Below are 23,754 nucleotides of genomic sequence, written 5' to 3' on the forward strand. Positions count from 1 at the left end.
AGAGTTCAAATCCGCATCCAGCCATCTTTTATAGCGACTTCCAAACAAAGGACTGAAAAGGAATCAAATGCACTCTATTTATTATTGTGTTCCTGGCATGATATGTTTCAGAGCTACAAAAAATACGTGCTTGTGTGCATGCAAAAAGCTAATGCCGAATGTTGCACTGATGAACAAGAGAAAGTTAGATTACTTGTGTTAATTGCATCACGGTTTGGAAGGAATTGCAGCGTTAGGATTAGGGTTAGTGGCATACAAGGCACATTACGGTGGTTAGGGTTAGTTGCACACATCCAAGTTAGACGGTTAGGGTTAGTTACATACATTGCGCAGACATCTATACATGACACGGTATGGCGGGGATCGAACCCTGGACCTCAGGTGTACGACCCCCAGACGCTTTCCCCTCGACCAGCGAGGAGCTGAGGACGATCGCCGATCCTCGTCCATTCATCCTCAACAATTGAGCGCGGGCGCCACTTGGAGCCCGGCCGAGGTAAAAGTGTGCAGCGACCGGCCGACCGCCACAGCCACCGTGGTCGAGTGGTTAACGATACGGTGGGGCAAAGCCTCGGACCCTGGTACGAATCCCCGTGCTGCGCGAGGCTTGCACATTAAGGTGCACAGGACTTGACACGTTATTTAAGTGTCACAGTTCTAAAGCCTTTTGGGGTTAGTTAGAATGCTGTGGGCGGGGCCAGGTGGGAGTGGCCATACCCAGCCCCGCCCACTCCCCGCCCCCGCCCACCCCAGGCCCGCCCAAAAAAATGCACTAATGTCATTCAAGTAAAATCACACTAGTATGTTAAATTAACGCCCGTAGAAATATACTACCCTAATATGATTCTCTACGCTAGAAAGAAAGATGATTCTTTCTAGCGTCATTGAGAAGGACGCTAGTAGGGTAGGGGCCGGCCAGAGGCCGGCCCCTACCCTACTAGCGTCTCTCCAATATGGCTCCCTCTAGTGTCATTAATGGGGATGCTAGTGCTAGCATCTCTCCCACTAGAGAGACACTGGTAGGGTCCTTCTTGATGACGCTAGAGGGAGCCATATTAGATGGACGCTGGTAGGGTAGGGGCCGGCCAGAGGCCGGCCCCTACCCTACCAGCGTCTCTCTGGTGGGGTGAGACGCTGGTAGGGTAGGGGCCGGCCTCTGGCCGGCCCCTACCCTACCAGCGTCCTTCTTAATGACACTAGAACAAATCGTATTAGAGAGACGCTAGTAGGGTAGGGGCCGGCCAGAGGCCGGCCCCTACCCTACTAGCGTCCTTCTCAATGACGCTAGAAAGAATCATCTTTCTTTCTAGCGTAGAGAGTCATATTAGGGTAGTATATTTCTACGGGCGTTAATTTAACATACTAGTGTGATTTTACTTGAATGACATTAGTGCATTTTTTTGGGCGGGCCTGGGGTGGGCGGGGGCGGGGAGTGGGCGGGGCTGGGTATGGCCACTCCCACCTGGCCCCGCCCACAGCATTCTAACTAACCCCAAAAGGCTTTAGAACTGTGACACTTAAATAACGTGTCAAGTCCTGTGCACCTTAATGTGCAAGCCTCGCGCAGCACGGGGATTCGTACCAGGGTCCGAGGCTTTGCCCCACCGTATCGTTAACCACTCGACCACGGTGGCTGTGGCGGTCGGCCGGTCGCTGCACACTTTTACCTCGGCCGGGCTCCAAGTGGCGCCCGCGCTCAATTGTTGAGGATGAATGGACGAGGATCGGCGATCGTCCTCAGCTCCTCGCTGGTCGAGGGGAAAGCGTCTGGGGGTCGTACACCTGAGGTCCAGGGTTCGATCCCCGCCATACCGTGTCATGTATAGATGTCTGCGCAATGTATGTAACTAACCCTAACCGTCTAACTTGGATGTGTGCAACTAACCCTAACCACCGTAATGTGCCTTGTATGCCACTAACCCTAATCCTAACGCTGCAATTCCTTCCAAACCGTGATGCAATTAACACAAGTAATCTAACTTTCTCTTGTTCATCAGTGCAACATTCGGCATTAGCTTTTTGCATGCACACAAGCACGTATTTTTTGTAGCTCTGAAACATATCATGCCAGGAACACAATAATAAATAGAGTGCATTTGATTCCTTTTCAGTCCTTTGTTTGGAAGTCGCTATAAAAGATGGCTGGATGCGGATTTGAACTCTCTTCCGTCATGATGACAATCACCGTCACTGACCACCCGACCACGGGAGACACGAGGCAAGGGGGCCCCCCTTCACACTTTTGTCTATCCCGAGCCGAAAGTGGCGCTTGCCCGCTGCTCGAGACGTTCGCCCGACGAAGATGAATGTCCGGGGGTCGGCAGCGACGTCGGTTCTCTGCTGGCCGATGTTCACGTGAGGTCAACGGTTCGAGCCCCGCCTGTGTCTGTGCCGTGCGTGCAACCGACCCTGACTGCGTAACTCTCTCCAACATGTGGATTCACTGAACAAAGTATCTTTTGACAGTGCAACGATTGGTGGTCGATCTTTGCACATGGTGCGTTTTTTTCAGGAGGGGTCAGTGTAGTCCTGAATTGCTTAAAAAATAAAATAAAATACCTTGTTCGTGTCTTTCTATAAATACTGAACCGTTTTGACTATTCTGGCTGTGTTGTAAACCAGGCCATTTTTTTCAAACAATGCCTCATCATGGAATGTTTAGGAAAATGCGGTACTCCCTATCCAATGTTAAAATAGAAAAAAAAAAGACCACTTGCAACCACTTCACAATTTTAATTCAAGTACAAAGGCAGGTTTGGAACATAGAAAAAGGAAGCTTGACACGTCGCTTCAATCAAAATAAAATACCAAGCTGTCAAAAGAATATTTCAGACTCCAAAGCATTGTTGCCTTGACGCACGGCTCCGTACACCAAACGCTCATCATGCAGTCGGTGTTAGTCAGTGCACACCCAGTGAGTTAGTGACAGAAAGGAGACGGACACACGCGCCAAGTGCAAGAAGAAAAACATACTCTCCCTTTCCGGGCGGCGAGCGGCCGCACCTCTCGTTGGGGGACGCTACGAAAAACAAAGACTCGCAACAGGCCTCGACATCGCACGCGCACCACTTTGACACTCCGCTCAAGAGCCGACAAGCCGTCCGTCCTCTTTGTCATCACGTCCGTGGCCTTCTGAGCCCTGCCACAAGAGGGGGGAAAAAAAAAAAAAATCATCATAACACTTTGTCACTGTGCGTCACTTTTGACACGCATTTAGACTTGCCACCCTGTTCCGCTTCTCGTACCGAGCGGCCTGCTGCCGCCGGCGCAGAGGATGGAGTTGTATGCCATTGCCGGTGGCCCCCGTCCTGCAAAACATTGGGTACAATCAGGTGTGCGCTTATCACCCGACTGGGGGCTTGAGCGGCGAGTACTCCCGACTGCCGCTTCTTGGCGCCATCCCTCTCCACTGCTGCCGAATAACAGCCTGTAGAAACATTTTTTTTAAAAAAAGTCCAGTCCAACAAATTCAATGGAAACATACCACTCGTCGATGACAACGGTCAAGCAAAAGACAACTTCCTGATTGGGTCGCCATGTGTTCTTTGGTCTGGCACCGTCTGCAACGACAAATCACGCGCGTTTGTATCGAGGGACCAAAGCGGCGGCCTTTCGGCGCTCGATGCCTTTGGCCGTATGTTTGAGCAATGGGCACAAAGACCGTGGAAAACATTTCAATGGCGGAAAGGCATGATGTGACATTTCCAACCCGTTAGCTGGACATCAGTCAACTTCATCTTGATACATGTTTCGTTTCATTTCATTTACCCGTCCATCAGTTGAGTGCTTAAGCGCACTCTGCGTTTACATGTTGGATATTCAAGTGGTAGAGCTACGGATGTTTGTAATCTGCGTCTTAGTTTGTGCCTTGCTCATTTACAGTCGAGTATATACAGGGTGACAAAAAAGGGGGAACCCGATAACAATCCTATCAAAACAAGAGTGATGCAAGAAAAATGTAATTCACAGTAATTGGAAGCTTCGAAATGCTATTTCAGAAACAAAGGGAACATTTTCTTTTTTTTTTTTTTTTTTTTAATTCCATCCTGTAGATGGCGTTCATCAATGTCCGTTTTTTGGGTCACTCTCCACTTGTGGCAGAATTGAACGCTGAGCAAACCGCACGTCAAAGTACAACGTTCAGAATGCCTTCTTTGCCTTTACCTTAGTATCCTCGTGTATGATGCAGCTGATATTGTTTGTTGTAAGAAAGTCACTGTTGAAAAATACACGAGAAAAGAAAATCAATCGCCATCATTGTTCCGCCCTAATTCACAAAATACATGACATGAATAGCATTAAAAAAAAAAAAAAAAAGGGGGACCTGTTCACCATGGACACGCTGTCGTAGACGGATACTACACAGGTAAGTCGCTGTGCCGCTTCCTTCTTGATCTGATGTCTGCAATTGCTCCTTTCCCTCATCCCATCCAGCACCGTCTGAGCTCTGCAACAGCAACAACAGCAACAACAGCAGCAACAGCAACAACAACAACAACAACAACAAGACGAAGACGCCAAATTGCAGCTGTGCCACCAGTTTGACTTGACCTGTTTTTTGTTGCCTTTGTCAGGCCTCTGCTTTCATCCGGCTCCTCTTGCACCCTGAGAAACGAGCACCAAGGCGCACGAACGCACTTGCGCTCATTGCGATATGATTGCCGCACATTTGCGCTTATTAGGCTCGGTCATCTGCAACAACACGTCGCGTGCGTTGGTGCAGCCCGACGCGCTGGACAAAGGTCGGCGACGCCCTGCTGTGATCCGACGCTTCGGGGGAACAGAGTGAGCGCACATGGAGGATGGACCCCCTCCCCAGATGAGCAGGCTGCAACATTGAACACAGTACACAATGTCAACTCCCATTTCACAAGTTCAACACAACGGATTAGCCCAGTTGTATGGCACTTGCTTAGTTGTTGCGTCTACTTTAGCGCTCACACTCGCCCGTCCGTCCGTCCGTCCGTCCAAAAATAGCCATGTTTGGGCCACATTGTCCACAGGTGCAAAAAAACACCCGAAACAAACAAACGTAGCTTGGTTGTGTGCAGGTCACTTCATTTGTCTATGTACTCATTACCCCGGTCCAGTTCCTCCCGGTGGTGCTCGTCCGATCCGGTGCCTCGGCAACCCTGAAACACGCTCCGATGTTTTTGATCGATCATGACAGACTCCTTCCTCAAAACCGGCCTACACTGTCCACAACAGCTTCCGACTTGACATCCTCAAACAACCCAAAAGCTGCTCTGGATCCAGACGAGTCAAACAACTCCAACATTCCTTGCCAAAGGTCACTCAACCTTACAGACGCGTGTCCAACCATCAGCTCAAAAAACACCAATCAACAACAAGCCCGCCCAAGCTGCGCGCCACCGAGGCACACCACAAAGCTCACTACTCTGCCCGCTCCTGTTCACCATTTACACACACCCCTCGTTTGTGTGCCGCTTGGTTTCCCAACGGCTCCTTTTCCTCCGTCCATCCAGCTCCATCGGAGACCTGCAACGCAAAAAAAAAAAAAATAAAGAAAATATTGTCGTCGTGCCCCTTGCATATCAAATTGTCACGTGCCTTGTTACATGTGCCCAGCTCCTCTTCCACCCTACAAACCCGCTTTTGTGTAGTTTTAGTCTTTACACTGCTCTTGTTCTCTTTGGCGCCACCTGAGCCAAGCAGCTCCTTCACACTGCAATAAAATTTAAACAAAACAAAATGCGGCATATTGCTTCACCTCCACTTATTTTAGAGGTTTACTTTTACCTGGCCTTGTTGAGGGGCAGATAAACACTATACATTTGTCCAGTCTGGCCCTTCCAATTGGACCAAGACAAAAAAAAAAAAAAAAAGAAATCAGATTAGACGAGATGGAATCAACCAAAAATGTCAAACAAGCTGAAACTTTCCATAAATTTATTTTTACCTGGTCTTAGGTCCTCATGCTTGCTTTGTTTTGAAGGATCCGGCATTCGTTTTTTTAGCTCTACAAACAATCAACAGAAATGACGTTTATAACTCAACATGTTATTTTTGTCAGAATTACAGACATCAACTAAAACGGCAATGTCGAAAGAAAAAGCGCGCGAGCGTTGAAAGCCGTCTAGGTACATCATCGTATTTGCTGTCGGAATTACGCCATTGTGGTTGCGAAAGCGAATTAGCATCAAACCGAAGTCGTGGAATTTCGTCAGCGGCACTCTACCGGCTCATGTCGGTGACACAGGTACACAATAAGACAAAATTCATATTTTTATTTTAGCACAACTTACCTCAAATCGGACAGATAATCCAAGTTTCGGTCCAAAAATGGCGGCGTAGCATGACGCAAGCTTAGCCGTCCAAATAGGATGAAGTGTCCCCTCCGAGCGGAAACAAATGCAATGGGTTCCGAGGTGCGCATTTTCTGTTTGCTTGCTTGTTTGTTTTAACCGGCAGCGGAGGAATACAGTCGCCGTTTTGGACCATTTGGCGCGGAAAGGGTTTAAATGCAAATTCGTGACAATCGGCGTCAAGGGTGAGACAAAAGCACATTCACAAGTTTGCAAAACAAACACTCCAAGAAAGCATATTGTATTCATACGGCGGGTTATCGAGACCCTGACAGTAAACTTCTTCGGACAAGGATCCTGAAAAAAAAAAGGTTACATACCACCTGAAATAAAACACACCATATTCAACAAACACCGGAAGTGAGTCAGACTAATACAAAAGCCTTACACTTCAATGACAAAGCCATTAGGTGTGTCATTTACAACAATCCCCCAAAAAATAAAACAAAAAGCTGGCCAGCATTAAGAACAAACCAAAATTGGAAATCAAGGCAAAAGAAAACATCAAGCAAAGGGAAGTGAACTGAGAACCGTGCTGTGCTCAAACAAGCGTGAGAGGTGAAGCGTGCAAATCCGCCAACAAACGACAAACATTTCTCGTTTGCTCACTTACCTGAGAAGAGGTCATGCGGTCGGTCGCCATCTTGCCTCACCTGTGGACTGCAGGCGACGATTCCCGTCGTGCACACCTGCCGTCAATTGACCTGCAGGCCTGACGTGGCGCCACGTCCGCCTGGCCAAGCGTTTGCTTCATCTTGTTCAACGGCGCTGCTCAATCAAGCAAAATAAAGTGAATTGTGACGTGCTCAAACGTCAAACGCCGTTGCGTCCCGCAAGTGTGAAAATCCGGCAACAAACATTTGCTCGTGTGCTCACTTACCCGACGCCATCTTGCCGCACCTGTGCACTTAGCGTGATTGCTCAACTGTCGCCAAATCACCAGCGGGCCTGACGTCACGTCCGCCAATCTTTTTCTTTTGCTTGCTCAACGGCGCTATACACACTAGCGCCACCCAATGACCGAGCTGTTACGATGACTCCTTTGGCTTAGCGTGGAAATTGTTGCTTCAATTTCACGCCACAAATATGAAAGTGAATCACGCGCCATAAAGATTGGCAACCTGGCTATCATGACGCAACACTACGTCGATTTCGGGCGCCAAATTGTCGCCATCTCCTGGTCAGTTGGAGAAATGCTGTCGGTAACAACTTCCGGCAATTCAAATAAATAAGAGGCGCTTTCGTGTCCCGTGCTTTATTCTGCTTTCGTTGTCGAAATCGTTCTAGACAACATAATAGAAAATTAAAATGCATTTTAATTTTGATATTAAAACGAAAATCAAATAAGTAGTCGTTTTTCCATGTCTCCTATTTACTTCCAAACATAAATGTCAAAAAGAGACACGGACCCAAATATGGAGCTATCTTTCAATTCACTGATACAGTAATTTTATCGTAATTCGTCAAGTTATTTGCAATTAAGATACAGTTAAAAGGAGTTGTAAAACACGAATAGAATTGTGTTCAGGTCATTTTTCTGCCACTAGGTAGCATTAGCGTTTCACGTTGGCCATCGGTGACAGCACATTTTTCTTTTCACATAAAGAGCATGTTGCAACATGAAGTAACAAGTGTGTATATCATCCAAATAAGGCGTGACAGCAATGTTTTTCCACCACTATGTCAACATTTTGATGTCTCTGGCTATATTGTTTTTTTAATGCCATTTAAGAAGGCCTTTAATTTCCACAAAATCAACTTAGTGCTTTTAATGACCTGAGGAAAGCCCGTTCAGACAGATCATTTTCAAGCATTCTGTACACAACTAAAAGGTTGGTTTTGTCAGTGAAAAGAAAAAATAAACATACAGGTCCCAAAAGTCCAAGATCACAGATGTTTCGCTCCCGGCCGTTTGCGGACAGTTTTAAGCGGGCTGGCAGGAGGTTCACTTGGGGGGGGGGGGGGGGGGGGGCGGGGGGGGGCGGGGGGTTATAATCGCGCATGTGCCTTTGTTAGTCTGCGCATCTGTATTCATGTGTGTGCAGTCAGTGTGTTCTTGCGTTCATGTCTGTGTGCCCAAAGCCGGTCCCCCACGCAAAGCACAGCCTAGCATGGCGAGGCGCTCATCTGCATGTGCGTGTGGTAGCGTGGCGGGAGAGCGGCCGAGGGCGGGGCTGCCATAGGCAGGTGGTCGCCCAGGTGTGTGCGGGGCACCCGTGAGAGGTTGTCAGCGGCGGCGTGCTGGAGGGGGTGTGGTGGGAAAGGGGAAGTGTCGGAGGAGGAGGAGGAGGAGGAGGAGGAGGAGGAGGAGGAGGCGCGGTTGAGCTGGACAGAGATGTCTGAAGAGAGGTCGGATTGGCTGCGGCCGCGGAGGGGCGGCGCCCACGCGTCAGGATGCAGGAAGTGGCCACTGTAGTCGCTGCAGTCGGACGTGCGGGGGCGGTAGAGGGCGGGGTGCGCCCGGAACAGCTCCTCCTCGGTGTAGCGCCTCATGAACAGGTACACCGACATCACGCCTGCGCCCTGCAGCACACGCACACGCGCGCGCACGCGCACACGCGCTACATGGGTGCCGCCTGGTGCAAGTGCGAAGTGCTGAAATCTTCAAATTCGGGAGAATGGAATGCGAATGGTCCAAATTGCACGTCTATCCCTCACACTTGTAGCTGCATCCATGTCACATCACCATGGCAACGAGCACAAGTGTGAGTGTGTTCCGATCCCATTTTGTTCAGCTTCAAGGAAAAAAAACCAGCAAAGGAGGCATGAAAAGGAAATCGGGGAAGAGAAGGAAGGAAGGAAGGAAGGAGTAAAAGAAGCAAACAAAAGAAGGAGGGAACAAAAAGAAAAAGGCAGCAAGTAAAGAAAATGGAGGACAATTCAAGTGATTAGCATTGATGAATATTGATGAGGCAGGATGACAAGGTGTGCGCGCGCGCGCGGGACAGATTGTGTAAAAGTGCGAGTCTGTGTGTGCGTGCGTGCGCGCACGCGCGTCACCTCTTTGAGCAGGAAGGAGGAGGCGGCGAGCGCGAAGGACCATCCGTAGCGGTAGTGGAAGAAGTGTTCGGCTTCGCGCGGTCGATTCATCACTTCATCGTTGATGCTGGAGATGAACAGCACGAGGCCCACCACCAGGCTCAGGCCTGCGCGCGCGCGCGCGCGCGCACGCACCGTTATGCTCGCCATCATTTCAGGTTCAACAAAGCCGCTCACATTTACATGCGCGTCAACGTACGCAAAGTGCGCCAATGTACAGCATCAAGTCCTCTTGGCTTTTAATGCTAACAGACAAAATGCCATAGACGGGTGATGTCGGTCATGTCGCAACACACCAAGACAGACATAATACTGACCGGCACCTATTCTTTATCCTCTGTGAAGAATACAATAGTTTTGTGTCTCCATGTATCCTTGTGAGTCTATTTTAGCGCGCCAAGGTGGCAAAAACCTTTCAACGTTTATCAGACTAGGACGTTTCTTTATATAAAACACATTCCAACAACAAAAAAAACATCTCGTCGGAGGGTCTGCAACGTCATTTTTGGATTGATTTGAACAGGAAAATGCCATGAGCGACAAACGAGGATCAGCCGACTCGGGACGCGCTCACCTGACAGGATGAAGAAGATCCCCGAGACGAAGGCCAGGATGGTCCGACGAGGCCTGACGTGGCCGACGCTGCTGACCAGCATGCCCAGCGAGACCAGCAGCAGCGACAGCAGCGGGAACGGCGTGGCGGTGCGCACCGTCTCTGAAACGCGCACGCCGCCAGCACAACAACGACAACGACACGGGTCTGACCGGCGCCCGCCCGGCTCAACATTCCACCTGCTCACACACCGGGCTACCAAAAGTCTCACATTAACATGAAATGGAAGTCATCCAGTCGAACAACGCGCAACAGCCCTCAGATTGTACTGAGTGACTGCAACACATATGAGCGGGATGACTTTTTCCTTGGCAAAATGACCTTCCACAATTTGTATCCCCCCAACGAAGTCCCCAAAAAGGTGAACCCTCACCATCAAGTGACGTATTCTGTGTATTCCTGGGATCCTCTTGAGTAGAAGCAGGATGACTTTTTCCCAGGCAAAGCTACTCAGGGATCCACACAGTCTAAAATGGACCGGCCCCATTTTCCAGCCCAAATGCTGTTATTTTTTTTCCAGCGGACACGCTACCGCGATACTACTGAAGGTCCATAAGGTCACATTGACCGGAGTGAAACGCGCACGCACACGAGCGAACCTCTCCTGAGACGACCGCAAGGCTCTCCCGAGCAGCAGTCGGGCGAAAGGCATTGCCCGCTTCACCTCGGCGCATTTCAGGATGATGTGTGAAAAGATTCCACTCGTGCGCGCGAGTGACAATGCTTGAGTTTCCTGCCAGCGCAGCGGCGGCGGGCGCACGTGAGAGCGTGGCGCTAGCGCGTGAGAGGTGAAGCGGCCCGAGCGGCGCCCCCGGCGACTCACTGAGGATGTTGGCCGTGTTCTCGGTGGTGACGTCGGCCTCGGGCTCGCCGAAGTACTCGGACGCCACGCAGCGGCCGCTCTCGGGGCCTGCCGGAGAAACGGGGCGGCGCAGGTCAGACGCGGGCGTCCGGCCGCCCGCCCGCCCGCTCGGGGGTCACCTGCCACGAAGCAGACGCGCCACAAGCCCGAGTGCAGCGCCATCTGGAGCTGGGCGCTCTGGTTGTGCTGCAGGACCACGCCCTCCTCCATCAGCAGCCAATAGTCGCTGGACACGGCCGCGCCCACCAGCAGGAGGCCGCACCCCCCGAACGAAGACGACATCAGCGTCAGCGCGCGCGTGCTGAAGCCGCTCATCTGACACACACGCACACACAAAAAAAAAATAGAAAAGGCACACTGGCACTCGCCAGCCACGGCAAATGAAGGCCGCCTCATGTTTCCCGTTTTTCGGACATACTCGTCTTAGCAAAATAGCTATTGTTTCGTATAGTTATTTTTGCAACATTTTGAAGAAAAAAAACAAAACAAATGGGCACACACAACAAAACGCCACTGGCGAGCTAACGAGAATCAGCGACAAAGTGGCAGGGGTCGTCCTCCTTCAAAGTCATCTTTGAGTCCGGAGGCTTTCAAAATAGGGCTTCAAAATAGGGGCAGGGTTCCAAATCGGGCAAGTGAGATCAAACCATATCACTTTGTGTGTCGCGCTACGTCATGATAAAACATGGCGACGTCGTCATCACGTACGGCGACACGAGGCGCACACCGATGACCGGCTGATATCGCCGCGTCTCCTTGTTCTGCGCCGACGCTGTCCGCGGCGCTGAAAGTGCTGCCGCGCGCTTTGAGCGCAGCGGCCCGACGCCAGACGACTTGCGCGCAAACGTGACTTTAGCCTACAAGTTGCAAGAAAGTGAGCGCGCGTTGTCCGCTTTGCCCTGCAGCGTGCCGGAAAACAATCAGCGAGTGCACCGCTTTCGTTAAGGATGCAGACGTACAGCGAGCACCTGAACGAGTCCACGGAGAGGAGAGGAGCGCACGTGTGAGGGAGGGGGTGAAGAAGACGAAGAGGAGGAGGAAGAGACGGAACTCACCTTTCAGCGCTGGGAGGTGCACGCAAGTGAGAAGCTGCGCGCACGCTGTGGTGGCTCGGGCACCGAGCTGCACGAGCTGCACTCTCCTCCCCGACCGCCCGCCCGCCCCTCTCTCTCTCCACCCCCCCACCCCCCCCTCATTCTCAGAGCGCCCCCAGCCCTCCCCGAGTACTGCAGAGAATCTCCATGTGCTTTTGCTCCACTTTTTTTCTTCTTCTGTTCAATTAGGTCAACTTTCGAACGCTGCAGTTGAATAAAACCGTCGGATCATGTCAGAAGGAAACAGGAAAGAGTTGGAGCATCATGATGGATCGTTTGTGAGCCCTTGACTTGGCCACCGGGGGGCAGCAGAATAAGGTCAAAAAGACCCAAAGGAAGAAGACATTCACAAGTTCAGCCACTCAATATCACTGCCCTATTATGTGGTTGCTTGTTTTGTTAGCCCCTATGTGGCATTTGGCGTTGTGCATTAGCAACTTTTATTTCCTTGACTTGTTAGTGGCCCAGTTAGCGCAAGCACGCGCCGCAAACCCGCACGGCAAGCGTACGCTGAAGGCGACGCTCGGACAACCCGCCGGCCGACAGCGGGCTCCGATGCTGGGCTTTTTTCCCCAGGTGGCCTCCTGAGAAGTCACATGACGGCCAAGAGAAGAAGAAGAAGAAGACGAAGAAGCGGAAGCAGGTCAGCGGGAGGGAAAGCAAATATCGCATCACTCGCGTGTTGTTCCTTTGGGGTCCGCCTGCCCCCGCTTGCTATTTTTAGACGCCGGCAGGCGGGGAAACCCGATAGACGGGCGCGGCGCTATTTAGAGACCGGAGCGCCGGTGATCCAACATGTGAGCCGCGACGACGGCGAGCCTCACGTCCAACATACGCGCCAACGTCATCACGTGCACGCGCGCAGACGCGGGTTAGCGGACGCGCCTCTTCTGTCAAACGCTCAACAAAGTCGACACGAGGAATTCTTTAGCTGTCATATGGTGAAAAACGATTGGCTCCCTTCCCGATTTCACTTTTTTTATTGATGCAACTTCCAAATGATGACTCTGCCAATGGGGGGGATTGAAATCCAATCAATGTCTGAGTGTAGGGAAATTGAGCCCCTTCCTTCCTTCCTTCCTTCCTTCGTGCTATCCTTGTTTCCTTCCTCCTCCCTTCCACCCTCCTTTCCTTTCACTACGCCAACATCGGTGTTTCCTACCTTCCTCCTTTTCATTGTACACCTTCCTTTTTCCCTTCCTTCATACCTTTCCTCCAACCTTCCTTTCTTGCTAACATTTTATCTTTCCAACCTTCCTTATCCTCGTCTCCTTTCCTCTTTTCATACGTCCAACCTCAATTGCATTCATCCTTTCTCTTTTCTCCCTTCCTTCCTACTAGCCTTGTTTCCTTCCATCCGTCCGTCCGTCCCTCCTTCCTTCCTTCTATGCCTCAAGGCGTATCGCGCACCCCCTTTTGTCCCACCCGTGTAAAGTTGCCTCAAGTAGATTGAGAGATGCAGATCAAAGGGAAAAAGACACAAATGACAAAAAGAAGACGAACAGATGCCTCGCCGTGTGTGTGTGTTCTGACGACCGTGAAATGTGAAGTGGCGTCCCCTCATCTTGCTGGCCGCTGCTTGCCTGCGTCCTTCTTTCCTTCCTTCCTCCTTCCTTCCTTCCTGCGCCTGCCGCTGGCCATGTATATTTACACACACACGCGGACACACAAGTTATCATGCTTGACTTGACAGTATTTCTTTGACTAACGTTTTAAGTCTTTTCGGAATGTTTTTTCTGCAGCAAAGGTTGTGTAAAGGTAACATTAAAACAAATTATATGGTGAGTCAAATCATTTTCCACTTCTGTTGACACAAGCCTGTTATTATTAGTGCCGATGTTGCCATGATGCAGTGTGACCTACGAATAGTAAATTTCTGTGTGTGTGTGACATCTGGTCCAGTTGACCCATTTAGGACAGATGAGAGGCAGCATGTGTGTGTGCGCACTCAGGCGCACACACACATACGTGCACATGTGTGTGACAGGCTGCGGACCTGCAGGCCTGATGAAGACCTGATGAAGACCTGATGTCAAATGTGGTGTGTGCGTGCGCTAATACGATGTGTTCATTGAAGACAATGACGATGCCCTGCCAATCCAAAACCACGTTTGAGTGGCGACCGGAGTCGTTTCTTATATGCGGATGTGCGCCCAGAAGTCTGGCGAGCTGTGCGGGGCGCATCCTGCCGGCAGCCCGCTCACCTACATGAGGACGAGCAAGCGCTCTCGAAAAGGGAGGAGCAAATGGGCGCGCAGTTGCACATTACGGCCACTAGTCGGCAGCGTTGCTCTTATCAGAGGGGTGAGGAGTTCCCCCCCCTTGTCGCAAACAAATCGAATGGCTCAGAAATTGGATTTACAGGCTACTAATGAATGAAAACACAAACGGAAAATATTGAGAATGGACACAATGAACCCAAGGGTAATTAATGAAAGTATTTGACATGCACATTGTCAAATCTTTTTAACTTCATTTTTTGCACTCATCCTGTTCATATTTCACGTTGTTGACGTTTCGGTGCGTACGAGCATGTTAGCTTGGTGTCAGCAGCGGTGGCGGGCGATGCGCGTGGGACGCGGCCCTGCACCGGCGACGTCATGCCGCCGCAATTTGACAAGAAGCACAATATAACAAAGCGAGAGAAAGCTCCACACTACAATGTCATTTGGAGAAGTTGGCAATCAAGGTTTATGTCACAAAAAAAAAAGCATCAGCATTTGACATCAAGTCTGCGGTACTCACCAGAGTGACCGCTGCTGGTTGATAGCCGATGAAAATCCCGCTCTCATCTTCACTCGTGCCGGTCTGCAGCGGACGCGGCCGTCATCAAATCGGTGAGGACCGTCAATCTGAAATCGGATGGGTTGGGGGGCACGTTAAGATAAAAATAAAAAATCTAACAGCAGTCTGGCAGCCAAGGATCATGCTATGACTCACCTGTTAGCACTTGTAGCTAGCCTGCTGTTAGCAACAGACTCACGCGATCGGTCCACTTTGGAGGTCTTCAGCGACGTCGCCAACTGCATTGGAGTGGACTCTGGCCCTGTGATCTGGCACCCTCTCGTGGACGACATGCTCCGGTGCACCAGCACCGTTAGCTATTAGCTTAGCATGATGCAGGGAGGGAGGGAGGCAGGCTGCAGCACATCCATTAAAAACTTTGACCAAGTTTTCTCCTCCAGGATTGAAGCTTTTAAGTGCCACCAATCCCCAAATCCAATCAAATGTGATTTTATTGATGAGTGCAGCTGCACGCGCACGCACACACACACACACACACACACACACGCACACTTAGCTCATCAGCAGGTGTGTTTGTGTGCGTGTCTCTAGGCGTGACTGGAGGCTTATGGAACGCAGCTGAGGAATCGTCGCCAGTCACGCACGATTATCCGCATGCTACCCGAGTTAGCCTGAGGAAGCAACATCAAGAAACGTGCGTGCGTGTGCGTGCGTGCGCGCGTGCGATCACACTGACAAAACGTTCAGCATTTCCACAGCCACGCATCACACATTCATGTAAACACTATCACACACACATTCCGTCATGTAAACACACGCGCGCGCACACACACACACACGATCGTTAGCAACACTTTTGAACAGACGCAGTCAGGATTTGGACTTACTTTTGTTTGTACTTCTTTATTAAAATTATCCATCCTGCTTCATCACATGACTGCATCGTGTGTGAGAATGTGTGTGTTTGTGACGACTGTGTGTGGCACAACTCTCTGGTATCAGTTTGTACAGTCTGTTTGGCTGCAGGCTGGTTTCCCCCTCAAGGCTAGAAGTGGTAATGCCAGGGCACGCGCAAACGTTACAGTGAGTGGGTGTGCCGCGTGTGTGTGCGCCCGCGCGCGCGCGTGTGCTATGACGCTTTTGGCTTCTTATTTAAAGACGTCCTAAGTAACAATTGCTTGGAGGAAAAGCCGCCCTGGCTGGCCCAGTCCAAGCCTGCGTGGGAAGCTCAGCCCGGCCCCCTCACACAATCTTTGTCAAGTAAAGAAGGAAACAGTGTTTGTCGCTCGTCAAGATGAGGGTTGCAAAAATCCAGGATGACTTTTTAAACTTGGGACATTTTTCACACCAGTTAAGAGGAATAAACGTGAATAAATGAGGAATTTACACAACGGAATTTTGCCTCTGACAGCCGTTGCACAGATATCTCGAGGCCCACAAACTATTCTCGTCCGGGACAACATCAACACCAAAGAAAGTCTACTCTTCTTGAACCAGGAAAATGTTTGCGTTGAGCTTTTTCTCTTTTTTAGTCATCAGCATTGCCATTCACTCCATCAAACATGAACTTAGCTTAAAAAAACAAGAAGAAATTACTGCGCGTTTGCCAGCCAGCCTTTTGCAACCCTGGTCAAGAGGACACAGCATCTTCATCATCGTCATCATCATCATCATCATCAAAAGAAGCCTGCTTGCTACATGGTGTCAGCGAGACCCCCGCATGGTCCACGAGGTGCAGCGGGGGTCTCAAGAGGTCAAGGGCCACACGCGGGCGGGCGGGCGGGCGGGCGGGCGCGCGCACACACACTCACACTCACACGAGAGCGCTTAGAAAGCAGCGTGTCCGCGAAGTCACGCTTAGGCCAAGAAGCAAAGAGAAAGAAGGCCCCTCTAGGTAGACAAACGCTCGCCAGCGCCGCTACAGTGACACGGTCATAAGACACTGGCGCGTCTAGCCCCGCCGCCCCGTCACTGGGTCGAAATCCTCGGTGTGGGCGAGCGAGAGCACAGTTACATGGCGGTCTCTGTGAGCGCGGGACCGGCGGGGAGGCTCACGGAGGGGGGAGGGTCCGGACGTGGACGAGAGACACAGATAAGAGAGGCAAACTTAGAGCCGATCGGACATAAATAGAGATCGTAGATATTTCGAGCAACACATATTACACGTGGATTCTTCTTCTTTTGAAAGCTGCACAAGCAGAACACAGCATGGACGCGATGGCCGGGAGATAAAGGAGAGCGCCCAAACAAATCGGCAAACTTTAGCGTTTGGCTTCTTCTTCCGCACGCCTCCGCCAAGGACGTGGCGCTTACTCGCAGGATGCCATTCCTGGGCATCTTTCTTTCTAGGGCGCATCTCCTCACTAGTGCCCCGGAAGAGGCGGGGTGCACCCTGCGCCGGTCAGCGGCTACGTTCACACCCGTAAGACTCCGACGTTTAGTCTTCGGTCAACCCCGGGAGAAAACGCAAGCAAGCGCCGGGAAAACCAGCAAACGGCAAGGCCAGAGCCCACGTTCCGACCCGAACCTCAGAACTGTAAGGCGGGCGTGCTAAGCGCCCCACCGCTGTGCTGCCCTACTACGGGCGGGGTCCCTTTCCGAGGCGACGGTGTACAGTGGGATTGTTGAGCCTTGGCGGAGGTTCGTACGATTCATCATTTGAGAAACCATAAGAGAGAAAACAACAAGACGATTGTGAACGCGACCAACCGGCACAAACACGTATGGGACAAGTATACAGAAGTAGATTTAGCTCATTAGCGAAAAGGCAGATCAACTTTGAAACGTTTTTAAAAAACCTAAAGTCTCTTCTGGTTGGAGTAAGTAATGGCTCAGATGCAGTTTCAGGCAAGCTGAAAATGTGACCGGAAAGGACGACCGCGTCGGCACCCCGCTCGTCTCCGTCAATGCTAAAAGTCGATGGCGGCAGGCTCGCGGCTAGCGGCGTGAATTCTCCTTATTTGCTTCTGGAGTTGGGCTGCTGGTGTCAGCTCGCTGGCAGGTTCAAAAAAACTGCTCATTTCCAAGGTGAGAAAGGTTTTTAAAAAGTGCGCAACAGCAGCGGGCGCCGCCGTGCTGCTCATACGTAATCCGGCCAACGCTGCCGCGAGCTGGCATCCGACATAGGCACAGTCTCTTTTGACATCAGAACGGCACTTAACCACTCCAGATCGGCCCAGACGCCAGGACAATAAATACACATACGGACGCCGCGGTCCGACGCATTCCTTCAGATTCAGACGCGCGGAGCAGCAGTCGGCTACGTTTCCCTGCAACGACCTGCGGCCTGGCCTAACAGGTGTAGCGCCAGATGGCAAAAGAGAGACACTCGTCGCCATGCTCGATGCGATGCAAAACCCTTGGATATCGCTTGGAAAGCTTCCAAAGGGGTAGGGTTCAAAGATTTGGCGCAGGGTGAGGGGTTAGGGCCCAGGGGATAGGCTTGGCTTGAAAGATGACGGCAAAGGGGTAAGAATGACATTTATGGTTGGGGACTGGGTCGAGGGGTGGAGTTAGGGTTTGGCATTAGACGAGGGTAAAGTAGGCAGGTAGGTAAGAGGTAGGATTAGGATTGTGACGGCGGAGTGGCGTGGATGGCGGTAAGGGGCAGAGTTCAAGTTACGGGGTTAGGGCTGGCGTAGTGGGGTGTTGTTTAGTGTTAGGGGTAAGGTTTAGGGTCCAAGGTTTTTTTTTTTTCCCACTTATGATTAGGCATGGGGTTGGAGGTGGGCGGGGGGGCAAGAGGGTCGGCGCTTCTCGCCCATGAAGAAAGAAGCCCCAACCTGCGCCTCATTGAGGTTAGCGTACATGTAAGTGGATGCCACATCATCACCGTCAAGCGTGTCGAGCGTCCACGTTACATTCAGTCAACTGGAGGGGAAGGCGCGAGGGAGGGAGCGGACGCGGCATCTGCTGCCCGCCGTTCCTTTGCTAGGTAGTCGGCGGGAATGTTCCACGGGTCGTATAGCACAGTGCTTACGTGGTATAAGACTCAATACATTTCTCGATATATAGATTTATATAGAGCAACATCCATAACGACAACGGCGACAACACAAGAGTAACGCAAAGGCGTCATGATGTATTGCTCTGGAAACAGAAAGTAAGACATTTATCCTAGCGCGTGAGCGTTTGTGTGGCCCCTGTGGAAGTGGGCGGCTAACGGGGTACAAATCGATGTGGGGTTTGGCACTCAGCTTTTCATGAAGCCAGCAGAACGTCAGTCACGGTTGACTTACCCTGTTGTCAAGAATACAAAGACAGAAAAGCACGGACACACGAGAAGCACAGCGAGGAGAGAAGGAAAGCTCCAGGAGGCGGCTTCTTGAGGAAGGACAACACAAAGTGAAAACGTAGGATGACGCGTCAGCCTCCTCCCGCGCCAAACGCGAACGCTTTTGATCGCACGGGAGGAGAAGGTGCCCCTTGCGGGCGTCACAGTTTTGCGGGGATGTAAACAGTTCTGGCGGGAAAAGGGAAAGTGGGGCGAAGCCATTTGTTGAAGCGCGCGGGAAAGGAACAACAGTGTTAAAGACTGCGAAAGGCTTGCGGGAGCAGCAGGCATAAGACAAAGTTCCTGAGCCCTCAGAACGTACAGTGACTACAAACGACTCCTCTGCTCCCGCCGCGCTCAAAGCCCTTTACTGTCTGGAGCAAAGCAGTGTCCTTCAGCCACTCTGATTGAGCGCCCCACTTGCGACGCCAAAGGTTTCTGTGGGAAGAAGCCGGTCGGCTTCCGTTTTCCTCCAAGCGACTGGCGTGGGTGGGGTTCGTCGGGCTGCGCGGAGCCTCGGGGAAAAGGACTCGGTGCGGAAACCGAACCGAATGGCCGCCGACGTCAGACCTCGCTCTCCACGCTGGAGAAGTGGGCCGAGCCCCTCCGGGAGCATAGGGTCTTGGCTTTGAGGGGCGCGTGAGGAGACGGCGGAAACCTCTGGGGCGGAGGAACGGAGCGGAGCCTCTGGTACTGCAGTTTGGCACTGGCCGAAGCCACCGAGGAAGGCTGGGGGGCGCCCGGGGTGGAGGATACCACGGAGGGCGAGGACACCGAGGAGGGGGAGCTCAGCGGAGGAGCGTGAATGGGGTGAGCCGAGGATGGAGGAGCCGGCAGGGCGGGAAGCGGGGCCGGCAAGTTGGGAATGAGGGCGGAGGGCGGGGAAGGAAGTGGGCCTCTCTCCGATCGCTGCGTTCGTTGCTGGACGCTCAGGTTTGACTGACTTCCGGATTTGGAGGGGTTCTGTGAGCGATCCGGCTTGGAGGAGGACGAGGAGTCGCGTTTGGGCTTCGGGGTGCCGCCGAAACTCCGGCAGCGGCGGTAAAGCTCTTCCTGGCTACGTGAGGCGATGCGAGCCCACTTGGGAGAATGGGAATGTGGATGGTGGCGAGGGGAGTGGCAGGAAGAACAAGCCGCGTGCCCTCTCACTCTGTCCTTGGACCGCCGCTTTGTCTTCTTCTCATCCTGGATGTGAAGCTTGTCCACCGACCAGTAGCGTCGAGGCGGAGGCGGCGTGAGCGGAGACGGCGGCCAGTGCGACCCCGAGCCCCAACCCCACCCGGTGTCTCCGGTCGCCCACCTCTCCCCTCGCTCCAGGAACAAGTCATCTCTGCTGTTGATGCTACCGGCTTTGTCCCTGGAGGGATAGGTACTAAAAAACCAGCCCCCTCCTCCGATCCCGCCCACTCCTCCGCCGTCACGATCGTCCCAGTATCGCTCAAACTTGCCAAACTCTCCCGACGAGCCCTCGTCATCCGAATAGATCCCAACCGCCTTATCCCGGTCTCCGTCTTCGTCTGAGATGGTCCTGCCTCGCCTGGGCTCGGCACGCTGGCCTTTCCTTCTCTCTTGCTCGGACTCTTCGTCTTCCTCCAGGTCCGATTCCCACTCGTGGAAGGATAAACCCTCCTTGGGGGGCATCTCCCCTCGACCGTCGTTGCGACCCAGCAGCGGTTTCCTCTCTCCTTCGATGCCGCCGACAAGGTCCCTGTCCGAGCTTTTGCTCTTCCTCCTTTTGGAAGCGATGGGCAAGAGGGGCAGGAAGGCCGACGGGATGGTGTCGGAGGAGAGGTTCCCTGCCCAAAACTTGACCGACGCCGATGGCTTATTGCTGGACGACCGATACCGTTTGCTGTTCCTGCCTCCGCGCTGCCTCTCTTTCCCTCGGCTGTCCTCGCCGTCCTCTCGCTCTTTTCCTTCTCTCGCCTTCCTGCCGTCCTCAGCTGGGATGTTCCATCCGTAGCTCCTGACGGAGCTCTCGCTCTTTTTGCGGAAGGATTCCCTCCTCAGGTGGAGGTATGACGGGTAGTCCGGGGTCCCGGCTTTGGCCTCCTCTCTCTTGTCAGGCTCTCTTCCCTCCTGCTCTGACTTCTTTCTCTCCCTCTTCCTCGCCTTTTCGTCTCTCTTTTTCTTCTTCTTGGCTTTGCGTCGCTTTCGCTCCCTCTCTCGCTCCCTTTCCTCCCGCTTCTTCTTCTTTCTTCCCTTCTTCCTCCTCTTGCTCTCGCGTTCCCTCTCTTTGTGCTGCCTTTTGTCTTCTCTTAACCCGCTCGCATCGCCAGCGTTCGTTGCGTCTGACCTGCCCCTTTCTCTCTCGCCCCACGATGCCCACCACTCCTGCAACTGTGCCAGCTGGCTACTTCTGCGCTCTCGCCCGTAGTCCCTCTGCGGGCGCGGCTTGCGCGGCGGGACGGGCGGCGGCGGCGGCGGCGGCGGACTGCACGGCAGCGAGCGCGACGACATGCGACGGGAGCGAATCTTCCGGCGCGAGCCCAGGAGGAGGCTGGACTCTTCCGTAAGCAGGTCGGAGTCATAATCCTCCTCCGCCGTAAATTCCCGGTCTCCGGCGCGATAGCGGAAACTCAATGAGGAGTTGTAGGAGCTGTCGCTGGAGCAAGAAGAAGGAGAACTGGAGCGGGAGACGGAGACGGAGGATGAAGAGGAGGATGAGGAAGACGTGGAGGAAGAGGAAGAGGATGAGATGCTGGAGCAGGTGGAGTAGAAGTGGCATGGGGATGAGGGAGTGGTTGGGGTATGCGCTGGGGAAGAAAGGGGGACTGGCAGAGGGGGAAGTGGGGGAGGATGCCGCCCCCTCCTTCCCGTGAGATCACTTGCGCCGTACCTGCCGCCTCCTCTTCTCCCCAGAGGCAGGATGTTCTCATACAGAGGACCCCCTGAGCTCTTCCTCCGCACCTGAGCAAGACTTCCACGCCGCCAAAAGGGAGGCCGCCGTGGCGAGGCAGGCAGCGGGGGTGGCGGCTTACCGATTAAGGGTGCGGGGCCTTTGGGAGGGGGTCTCGACAGGCCGGTGGCTTTAGGGCCCCTGGGATTGGCTTTGGGAGTCTGATGGCTGCCCCCGACCTGCTGGTCCGAGTTAGCTCCGAGCCCCTCCGGATCGATGGGCCCGTAGTAGCGCTTGTACTCGTCAAGCGCGTTGTCGCCTGCTCCTTGCAGCTTCCAGTGTTGGCCCAGGTTCTGCTGGTACTGTTGCTGGGCCTGCAGCTCAGTGATGCCTCCTGCGATACCCCCGATGCCCAGACTGGCACTGCTGCTGCCGCTCAGGACCTTCTCTGGCTTGGGCCGGTTCCAGCGATCCACCACGGCCAGTCTGCGGTCGTGGCGAGGCAGGAAGGTGGAGCAGGGCATGGGGCCTTCAAAGAGGGGGCTGTTCGAGGGTCCCAGCGCCATGGCCGAATGTGCCGTGGCCGGCGGCGATCCTGGCAGCATGCCGGTGTACGTCTGCCCCTGCGGCTGCTTTGGGACGTGCTTGGGCGGCGGCGGCGGCTGCTGCTGCTGCACCATGGCGATGGCGGTGGTGTTGTTGACCGTGGCGGTCACCAGGTGCTGCTGGGCCACGGTGGGCACCGTATGATACTGCGGCAGGGAACTCTTACCGCTTCCTGGCGCCGTCTCGTCCTCAAACTGACAGCAGCTGTACATGCCCTGTTGGAGACAGAAGCGAGACCGGAGCGTCAAAAACGCAGACGGACACGGAAACGCTATCATTTGCGAATGTCACTGATAACATGCGCTGATATGGTCCTCCCCCTAAAGCCAAAGTATTCTAGGCGGTGTGAATCCGCCGCAGCAATCTGCTCGAGGCGTTAATAACGTCCCTCCCGACCGGCGGCGGCGGCGCTATCGCCGTCCCCCGAGCCCGCCGCTCAGTGCTCTGTGAAATTGAAACTGGTGCGAGTCCCTGATTGGCTTCCAGCGAGCCACGGAGGGGAGGTTAACGCAAGCACGCTATACATCTTCGGAGATAACTAACTAGCTAACAGGCCTTGGGGTGAGGTTTTTATTTCTATTTGCTCTGACGGTCGGAATGGCCTTTCAGGAGGCCAGAAAACGTTCCAATTTTTGCACGTGTGTGCATCCTGGTGCGAATGTACATTTTGTAGGGGACTCAAACTCAACGGAACTCACTGCTGCACCCGCTGTAATGTTCGAAAAGGTGAGCCCACGGCACTACTTTCACCAGTCAACAGGAAAGACTTTAGGTTGGCACATGAACGTCAAGGACCCATCGGGGAAATGGAGCAAGAAGGGAGCCATTTCGGCAAGTAGAGGTTTCTGGAGAATTTCAGGGCTCGTACTTGGGCCAACTCCTACTAGGTCAATGTCGCAGTCACAAGCAGGGATACTGGACCAAGACGCGCCTCATTGGCCCCTTCCGTCTCCGCTCGCAGCTTTAATTATTCTCAAACTGTCGGGATAACGAGGAGTTTCCTCGTGAGAGAACAAAGTGGCGCGCGCCGCTCGGATGAAGGAGGACTTGCACTCCACAGCGGGGGAGCGCGTGTCACCTTCGCCGACAGGAAGCGCAGCCATGCGGCGCGCAGCTCACTTGACTGGCTCGGACTAATGAGGAACAAACCTATTTACATGAGCAAGGGCCCCTTCAGGCATCAAACCGGTTCATAAATCAGCGGCTCGGTTTCAAAAGACAACGCGAGCGTCCGAGGGGAGCGTCTGTTTAAAGTTCAAGCAACTTTACAGCAGATGGACGTGATTAATGCTCTCTTCCCGAAAGCAAAGCTGGCTTGAGGACAGACAGCAGCAGCAGCAGGAGCAGGAGGAGGAGG

The 23,754-nt window shown here is 53.0% G+C and overlaps 2 protein-coding genes across 12 annotated transcripts in view; both read right to left on the bottom strand.

The window, feature by feature from the left end:
- Window positions 1-2,718: 2,718 nt before the first annotated feature.
- On the bottom strand, window positions 2,719-15,022 carry LOC147131763 (voltage-dependent calcium channel gamma-7 subunit-like). 8 transcript variants are annotated; one of them, XM_086013609.1, is made up of 15 exons: window positions 14,875-15,022; window positions 14,680-14,786; window positions 13,471-13,567; window positions 10,960-11,155; window positions 10,802-10,888; window positions 9,940-10,080; window positions 9,327-9,472; window positions 7,207-8,849; window positions 5,921-7,094; window positions 5,761-5,810; window positions 5,572-5,686; window positions 4,325-5,499; window positions 4,165-4,216; window positions 3,246-3,560; window positions 2,719-3,139 (listed from the first exon to the last, which is right to left on the bottom strand). In XM_086013609.1, the coding sequence occupies exons 4-8, from the start codon at window positions 11,153-11,155 to the stop codon at window positions 8,433-8,435; spliced, it is 987 nt and encodes a 328-aa protein (XP_085869735.1). In that variant the 5' UTR covers window positions 13,471-13,567; window positions 14,680-14,786; window positions 14,875-15,022; the 3' UTR covers window positions 2,719-3,139; window positions 3,246-3,560; window positions 4,165-4,216; window positions 4,325-5,499; window positions 5,572-5,686; window positions 5,761-5,810; window positions 5,921-7,094; window positions 7,207-8,432. The 8 variants fall into 8 exon arrangements, with proteins under 8 accessions (XP_085869735.1, XP_085869734.1, XP_085869733.1 ...); XM_086013608.1 differs by having other exon boundaries at window positions 13,438-13,567; XM_086013607.1 differs by having other exon boundaries at window positions 11,896-13,567.
- A 540-nt stretch (window positions 15,023-15,562) lies between these two features.
- grin2da (glutamate receptor, ionotropic, N-methyl D-aspartate 2D, a) overlaps window positions 15,563-23,754 on the bottom strand; it is a 57,483-nt gene continuing 49,291 nt past the window's right edge. For 3 of the 4 annotated variants that reach the window (XM_086013599.1, XM_086013598.1, XM_086013600.1), the window contains one exon: window positions 15,567-22,612. In XM_086013599.1, the coding sequence (XP_085869725.1) occupies window positions 19,517-22,612 (3,096 nt within the window). In that variant the 3' untranslated portion in view covers window positions 15,567-19,516. Of the gene's footprint in view, window positions 22,613-23,754 lie in introns of all 4 variants that reach the window. The other variant, XM_086013602.1, reaches the window with a different exon arrangement.

This window comes from Filicampus tigris, chromosome 18 (assembly GCF_054856515.1).
Source record: "Filicampus tigris isolate MCC_2025a chromosome 18, RoL_Ftig_1.0, whole genome shotgun sequence".
NCBI classification, from domain to species: Eukaryota; Metazoa; Chordata; class Actinopteri; order Syngnathiformes; family Syngnathidae; genus Filicampus; species Filicampus tigris.

Bases quoted from the DNA above. Each gene is read 5' to 3' on its own strand.
- LOC147131763 (XM_086013606.1), bottom strand. From the start codon at position 11,236: ATGAGGCGGCCTTCATTTGCCGTGGCTGGCGAGTGCCAGTGTGCCTTT. The intron at 10,889-10,959 runs GTGACCCCCGAG...TTTCTCCGGCAG, and splicing joins GCGCGTCTGCTTCGTGGCAG to GCCCCGAGAGCGGCCGCTGC. The intron at 9,473-9,939 runs GTGAGCGCGTCC...GCGCGCGCGCAG, and splicing joins GATCTTCTTCATCCTGTCAG to GCCTGAGCCTGGTGGTGGGC.